Here is an 8,863-nt window from a genome sequence, read left to right on the forward strand (position 1 = left end):
ATATATATATATAATTTAAGGAAAACAACACTAGACAATTTGGCATACCTTTAGAAATTGCACAATAGACCGTTATTCTGCTTAGTAATCTAATTAAAAATATTCTAAACAAAGTCTTTATCAGTTTGCGCACACAATTTTATTTTATTCCATATAAATTCTGTGATTATACAAATTTTGATTCTATCACAATGCATATGTGCGTGGGAGAAGAGTTAAAGTTGCTATTGGAATAATTAATTTGAATTTCTTGACTGTTTTGCATTTAAAATTTCAGACAATTTTGCATGAATATACTATTTGGGGTAAGATATGTGATGAACAGGGGTAATCTAATGTATGATATAAGGCTACATGTTGATTGGATAATGACTATTTTTGAAGCACCCGTATGCAAACCCTTCCTACAACTATATCCACAATAAACAAAAAGGGGAAAAAACGATTTTTCCACTTTCTTCAAAATTAAGTTAGAAGTTGAATTTAAAACTCACTTTTCCCCTGTTCTGATTATCTAGACCAGTGGGGGCTAACCTTTTTGGCAGGTGTCACAAATTAGTCCCGCACCCTCCCTGAGCGCTACTCTGAAACTGTTCCTCCTCCCAACCTTCTGTTCTGCTTTGTGCTCCCTAACCCTGTCTGATCTGAAATCTCCTATCTGCTTTCTGTTTCCTGGTCTATATGCTGCTGTGCTGCTTGTCCCTTCCCTGATTTGCTGCATGCCACACAGGCTGCCCTTGCCACATGTGGCAAGTTGGCCAACCCTGATCTAGACAGACCCCAAATGGGGCAGAATGTTGCAGAAGGTTGTGCATAGAATCCAACCAGACATTTTGATGTCAGCACCATTTGTGTTCTAAAGAACATACATTTAGAAAAATGGTAATTTATATAATGCTATCCAATTAAGGATAAAATGCTCAGGTGCCCCACACCTCCAGCTCTACTAGAAGCTGGCAGTCAAGGCCTCTTAGTGCCTTATGGCATCTGAGTTGTATTTATTTGGCACTTTGCTGTAGGAAAAGTTTTCTTATTTAAGAACTTAAACCCTGAAAAATATGTTTTATTTCAATGTTGCTGTTTATTGTATGTGCTTATCAGTATTTGTTAACCTTGTATATTACCCTGCTGGAAGCTAAGCATTGTTAATATGTACTGTAGCTCCTTCACTTCCAGAGTGTAGAAGCAGACAATCATCTGCTGCTAGCCATTCTGCTAAACCAAATTCTTCTGTGTCACCATCCACAACCCCGGAGGGTGGATCAGCCAATGGATACAAATCGGGGTTCACTCGGACAGGTAGGAACTGAAAGTGCCATATGCTACAGAAATAACCATGGAAGCAGTGGGGTGCTGGTTAATTAACTCGGATGCTGCTCATCAGAGAGACCAATGGGTAAGTGGATGGTCAGAAATGAGTCAATCACTTAAAAGTGGGAAGACATCTTCCAAAATGTTTGCTGCAGAACACGGGTGTCAAATTCCCTTGGTCCCATGGGCTAAATCTGAACCATGAGGCTTCCTGCAGGCCAGACCCAGACTGCTGGGCCTCCCATAGGCAAGATGACTATAAGCAGTGGCAACATTAATCCCTGTATTGGCTGGGGCTGCTTTTTCAGCGCAGCCATGGAACCCAGGGAGTTAATGCCACTGCCACTTATACCCCTCTTCCCCAGAGGCAACTAAAAGCCCCAGTGGCCTACAGGAAGCACTGTGGTCTGGGTCTGGCTTGGGGGAAGCCTTGCAGGCTGTGTCTGGAGCTGGGCTATGGAAGTGACAACAACAAGTCCCACAGGCTGAATCAAGCCTGTGAACATGTGCACACCTCCCCCCTCTCCCCCCCCATACACCGTCACCCTTGAAATACCCCATACCAGAAATGTAGTAGGGCAGCTCTATGACTAGATGGTAGCAGATGCTTTTCTCTCTCCTGTCCTCCCTCCACTCCCCACCCAACACACACAATAATGATGCTTGGGACTGTGGCCAGGTCACCCCCGTCAGTTACGTTATTGTCCTGTACATGTTCACAAGAAATGTTAATGGATTGGGTAACCTGGTTTAAGATTGATGTGTTTTCCCTTGTGGGACAAAAAATAGATTTAATATTTTTTCACTGTCTTCTCACACTATTAAGTTGTATTACTAGTTGTAATAAAACCCAGTGATTTTTCGAGTGAACTAGGATGCATCATTTCACAATATGGTAATCTTGCATGTTTAAATAAAGAGAAGTAAAGACATTTAAATGAATAGTGACTGACAAGAGGAAACACCTTCATTTTTTTTTTTAAATCACTAAAATAGTTTACCCAGAGCAATTTCTTCTCTGTATTTATAAGCCATAGTTTTAGTGGTCTTGTTGCATTTTTCATTGTGTTCATTTGTTTGGATTTTTTTACTGTCATAATGTTATCTTCTTCTCTGGTTCTTAAATGTTGTAAACATGAAACTTATTCAGAAGAGCTAGAGTAGGACAAGAGGTACATATTGCTGTTTTGGGGAGGAACCCTCCCTCACCAAGAATGACACTTCTGTCTTACACCTTTTGGTTTTGCTGGACACCTGCTGGCCAGAATATAGATTTCAGTGAAAGAATGTGAAGCATATAAAAAATAAGCGTATCCCAATAATTATTTTCTGGATGAATGCTTAAAAGAAATGAACAATAAAAAAAAGTGGACATAAGTATTCCTATAGGATTGCAGTTGTTATTCAGTGTGTTCCAAAATACCTTGGCAGAGGCAGCAGGCTTTGGTCCTAGTTAAGGAACTGTATTTCTAATGTAGAAAGACACTGGTGTTTCAACACTTGCATTTTCATTCTGTAATGCCTTGGACTCTAGGTCCTGGTACAAAAATAGGAGAACACATTTGTTAGTCAGAATAACAAGAAATCTAATATTTACACAGCTTTGTCTTGGATTTGGACCTGCAAGTTAATAGATACACCTTTTATACTGTGGTTTCTGCTAGCTGATTGTGATTTTCTTCCGCTTGTCCTGTTTTGTCATTGTTTGCACTCTCAGGTCACAGCTGTCAAACCCTTTTCATCTCCTACCATTGTTATCTTCCAGCGAAGATAACATCACATTCATGCATACAAATTCCATTTGACAAGGGAAGAAAAGCCCACGGGTTTTGTAGGCTGTATAAATCTATGTACCACCTTTAGTGGTATAATGCTGCTGTCCTATATTGAAAGGAAATTAATTTCTCTGTTGTATAGTAAATTCAAATGAATGTGCTCTAGCCAGGTTTTCCCCTTTGTCTGTCTTTGTAACCAAAAAATAATGCCCCCCAGCCACCCTAGAAGGGCCTGTTGAATGTATGTAAAAATATATTTACCCACATATTGAATGCGAAACACTACATTAAGAGAAGATTATTAAGATTGTAAAGTAAAATGCTTAAGATTCAGAAAATGCTAGAATTAAGGTCGCCCGTGCAGCCTTAGTTCAATCTCCTTATTGTGTGCTTATATATAGTTGCATGATTTTTTCCCCCCATAATATCCCTTCCTTATTTAGTACAGTAGATGGCCAGTGCTCAGTTAATGAACAATCATTAGATGTTTTTGTTTTATCCTCATTGCTTAACATATAGCCCTTGACCTTGTATAGTACACACTATTCAAACTTTGCTGTGGAGACAGAACTTTTCATTTCCTGCTAAGATTTCTGAGAGGCTTTTCACAATAGTATCTGAATGCTTCTCAAATAGTAGTGAATGTTAAAATTCACAATACCTCTGCTACAATAAGTTTTCATTCACATTTTGCAGATTGGGAATTGAATGGAGGATAAAGTATTCATTAACTCTAGGTGCCAAATTGGAGATGTCTGGTGTCCAATTTTTCCGAGTACTTTGTATTAAATAATACTTCACACACTCAAGCCCAGCTCATTACCTTCAATTGCAACTGGTAGTACTAAGCGTTTTCACAAATTAGGCCATATGTCTTAGATGGAAATCTAAAACTGAAACACATTATAGTGTTATATATAGATCATGTGTTTTTTTTTTTTTAGGGGACCTTTTTATTACTGGAAATCATTTTTGAGTTGTATAGGATGAAATTTAGCCTGGGGAGTCACTTTTCTAATTTTGGCGCTTGGCTACCATCTTTAAAAATGGTGGCCATGACTAACACAATGAATAAATATCAATATCTCGGTATGAGGTTGATTTTGACTTTCTACATGACTTTAAATAGGTATTGAAATAACCAACACACTTCCTTTTTCTTTTGATGAGTAATGGCCCATTGTTTTGCAGCTCTGAGTCTTTAAATGCAAAAACCGTCAATATTGACCACTATGGCAACACAGTAAGAGTGCTTGTTTCAGGTGGAAAGTTTACCATTTATTTCTTCAAAGTCTCATTTAATAATAATAATAATAACAAAGGTACAGATGATTATAGATTTCATAGATTCATAGATGTTTAGGGTCGGAAGGGATCTTGGTAGATCATCAAGTCCGACCTCCTGCGCTGGGCAGATGTGTTATAGTACACATTTAAGTACAAACACTTCAACTGAAATTTGAAGTCAAGTCTGTGATATGGTGTACACTGGATCCTCTTAATTTAAGTATTTTTCTTCTGTATTACTATCCTCAGATTACTTTAGAACAGTAGCTTTAATTGGCTTATCTGAATGTCCATTTTCGTTGTCTCGAGGCAATTTCATTCCATCTGGCAGTTCAGTTTTAGTATGCGTCACAGGTTCCAACACATCCAGAATTGACATCCACCCAAAATTTGTTGGATCAAGAGTTTGTGCATGTTGTGAACTTCTCCGTTCATAGTCTTGCAAGTGTGCTTGGAGGCAGTGCTGTTTGAAGGAGTCATGGTCCAGAGGAAGTCTTGCAGAATTCTTGTGTGCCATTTGTCTCCATTTATGTGCCTAAGCAGTGGACAAATTATCGCTCACAGGATCATTGTAAAGTATTCTGACAGTGAATAAAGCCAGTTTATCAAACAGATATTCAGTAAGCTCCTCATTTTTTCCAAAAGTTGTTGCTTAGTCTCCATGTACATCAAATCTTTTGATTGTAAGATTTGTCTAATTGATGTCACATTTCCACAGCCAAAGAAACCTCCCACTGTGTCTATTCCAGTGAATCCATAAACTCTAAGAGCAGCATGCTCTGGAAATAATGAACAGCAATAGTAGTATGATGGTGCTTCTCTGGGTTTCTTGTACATGTACATATCATGCTCAGTCACGTGACTGATGTAGGAAGCAACAACCCATACATCAGTATCTTTGAAATCAAAAATGATGGTGCAGGAATTATCCATTTGAGCTGCAGGGAAGAACTCCTTTGTATCAGCCTCACATGTAGATTTCAATACGAAGCATGCATCATGATCTCCAGATTTTAACTCATAGCAGATGAGATTCATTGTAAAGTACAGCTCAGCGTGGTGGAAGTAAGAATGCCATTCATTCAAGAGGAAACATTGTAGTCTCATTTTGTTAATGCTTTGATCAAAATGAGCACCAGGATGCTCCAGTAGGCATATGCTGGTCAAAAACAGACTTGAATGACTCTGAGCGACATTGCTGCTCGTACTGTTTTGTAATAGTCTTCAACAATTCTTGGTTTTAAACATCATTAATGAAGTGAAATGCCACTGCTTGTGGGTGTCGGCCAGCCACATACTTGAAAAGACTGGGGGCATATTCCAACATCTATTACTGCAGGAGTGGTCAACCAGGGGTACTTGGGAGGGCCCTAGGGGGTACATATGGGCGGAGGACGGTGAGGGCAGTGATGCCCTTCTACAGGCTGTGCAGGTGCTGCCTGGCTGGTTGGACATGGCGGGGAGGGGAAGCTTGCATGCGGCAGCTGCCGCTGCTTTCCATCACCCCATGCTGCCACTGCTCTGCATCCGGCTGCATGCCACTCCCTCCCCCTGCTCCATGTCTGGCTGCGTACCACTCCCCCCGCCCCCCCCTCTGTCTGGCCACGGGCAGCACACTTACTAAAAATGTTTGAAAACCCCTGTATTATTGTATGATAATGGTGGTGGTGAGGTTGACTAGAGGTTCATCAATGTTACGAACTTTGATTTGACAGGTTTTTGGAATGTCCTATCTGCTGTGAAGAGTGAAAAGGCTCATAGAAGTAATTCTGTATTGCATGGTTTCTTCTGAAGTCATGGTAGTCTCTTTTCTGCTGGTTGGAGGGTCAATCAATGACTTGTTTCATTACAGTATGGTAACTCTTTCCTACACTCTTGCTTGGTCTTGGTTGCAGTTGTCTTCATTGCAAAGGTCTTGCTTTACCTTGTGGTGATAGTATCATGTATTCACTGAATTCTGGAGGATAGTGTCTCCAGAATGTTTTTCACCATCACATTACCCTCATCATGGGATGTGTGGAGATTCTTCCTTACTTCTTCTGTTGCTGGCTCTCTGGAGCAAAGGGAGCGAAGAGTTGGTTGATTCAGATCCCATGGGTCTGCGTCCCATTCTTCCAGAATTGTCTTCACTGCATCAAGAACCTTGCAGTCTGTCTTCAGGCTTGACAGACCCAGTTCTGGATGGTGACAAGGGTTGCTTGAAATGAGCCACCTGTTTTAGTTGTTTTGTAAACTGCATAATAACTGGTCTACTGAGTATGTTGATTGCAACCATGGATAGATTCTTGGTAAATCAAATCCAGCCCCCACTTCTTCTGTTCTTGGATTCTTTGTTCATGGTCATTTCAATGACCTGGTCTGGAGGTAGTTTGCTGCAAGTCCTTCCAGTTAACAAAAGTGAAAACACTGTAGTCACGTGCACCTTTTTGCCTTCTCTCAATGTTGTCATTCACCAGTAATACAAGGACAGGTATCTTAGATGCCTGATATTTCCATAAGCTGCTAACAGTGCAAGTATTCTATGGCAAGTTGATAAGTACTCTTTGAAATTCGTTCCACATCAATTTCAACATCTATGATATAAGACAAATACTTGGTCATATCTGATTCACAATTGAGCACTTTTTCAAACGTTGAATGTACCAATTCCTGAAAAGCAGTTGAACTGATGAATTTATCATGTCCATTTTCTGTAGTGATATCTACCAACTGTTTCAAGCTGTCAGTTGCTTGAGGAGTCTTCTGGAGGTCTCTATGTATGTACATATTCAGTAAACCTTCTATTAATAGTTTATGGAGGCACTGTTGTAATGTTTATCTGAAAACACTCTATGTGTACTACCTGCAGCCACAGCTAATTGTTGAAGACCACTACCTGTACATCTCTTTCCTAGATCATTGAGATAAGACATTTCTGTGTGAAACCCTCCAGGTACTCCTTTCACACGAGGCCTTTTCTTCTCATCTACATTCCTTGATCTGCAGCCAACTAAATCACTGGCATCTTCCTCAGGTCAGCAACTGTTTGGCAACAATCCATCAAGTCTATAACAACTTCTTTGCTTGGAGGCTGTGTATAATATTTAATGTTGTATGTTTCCCACTTCACAACACTGCTTTCAAGAGAGCAATGATATCCAAGCAATTCAACCATGTGGAAAGGTCCCAGCATTTACTGGATAAGTGCATGGGCAGTTGACTGGGGCACCAGTATTCCCTCAAAACTAACTTCCAATCTCTATGGTTTTGGTTGAGCATGTAATTTGCCACCCTCATAATTTTTGGTGATAACTGGGCAGACTAGATCTTTCAGACTTCAGGTTTTGGTATAACCATGGTTGTTGTATCTAAAATAGTTTACTCTTGGTTAAATTAAATTGTTTGTGTCATAATTACATTTGTATAATGGCTTGTTTTGGAGCCTGTTAACCCATCTTCACTGAAATCATCGGTATCCATGACAACAGTATAAGGCTGACCTAGAGCAATTTCACTTGGACGCAACTGACCCTGTTGAATTGATTGCGGTGTATCTACTAAAAATATTGAACTATGGTCAGATTTGTAGCATTCCTGAAGTGCCCATGCTGAAAGTTTATCAAGAATATTGTAATAAGAAGTGTCCAGTTTAATTTCCTTCAGGATTTGGATGAGTTAAAAATTAATGTAGATAAGAAGTAACAACAAAAGGATAAGATTACTGAAACATTGGCTCTTGTATGCTATATGTTGTGCCTTAAAAAGCGGTCAGTAATATTGTTATTTGCATTTAAAAGTGTAAAGCTGCCAAACAATGAGCCATTACTCATCAAAAGACAAAGGAAATTTGTAGGTTATACCTATTTAAAGTAATTTAGAAAATCAAAATCAGCCTTGTAGGTACCAAGATATTGACGTTTATCCATCGTGTTAGTCATGGCCATAGCTGGTGGAAGTGGGGACAAATGGGGCTTAGCCCTCCAAACACGGGGCAGCGGTAGGGCTGCAAGGCAGCCTGGCCCTGGGCTTCCAGCAGCTGCAGTAGGGGTGGAGAGAGGCGCGTATACAGCAGTGACAGGAAGGAGTGGGGCTAGTGCTGGTGGAGGGGCAGGTGCTGCACAGCCAGGGTGGGGCAGGGCATGGAACTGAGCCATGAGCAGCTCGTCTCGGGGGGTGCAGCTCCTGCTGCTGCATGCACCCCAGGAGGCATGAGGGGGTGTGTGCCCCTGAATCTGTGCGGGGCAGGGCAGGCTGTTGCTGCAGGCTGAGCCCCCCATGCCCTTGCAGGGAGTGTGCAGTGGCAGGGAGTGTGCAGTGGCAGGAACTGCCACCCCCCACCTCCCCATGTCCCCAGATGAGCCGCTCGTGGCTCCTTCCCGTGCCCCACCCCAGCTACGCAGTGCCTGCCCCAGCCAGCCCCACTCCCTCCCTCCCTTCCTCTCCACAACGGCCCTTTTTCCTCCCCCTATTCCTTCCCTGCAGACTTACCTGCTGGGGGGAGGGCACATGCA

The 8,863-nt window shown here is 41.3% G+C and overlaps 1 protein-coding gene across 1 annotated transcript in view; it reads left to right on the plus strand.

Moving 5' to 3' along the window:
* The window catches only part of GREB1L (GREB1 like retinoic acid receptor coactivator), a 209,169-nt gene that overhangs the window by 128,716 nt on the left and 71,590 nt on the right, over positions 1 to 8,863 (plus strand). The window contains 1 exon segment of the mRNA XM_006027932.3: positions 1,177 to 1,299. Within this exon segment, the coding sequence (XP_006027994.1) occupies positions 1,177 to 1,299 (123 nt within the window).

The sequence above is a fragment of the Alligator sinensis genome, unplaced genomic scaffold (assembly GCF_000455745.1).
Source record: "Alligator sinensis unplaced genomic scaffold, ASM45574v1 scaffold677_1, whole genome shotgun sequence".
Classification (NCBI taxonomy): domain Eukaryota; kingdom Metazoa; phylum Chordata; order Crocodylia; family Alligatoridae; genus Alligator; species Alligator sinensis.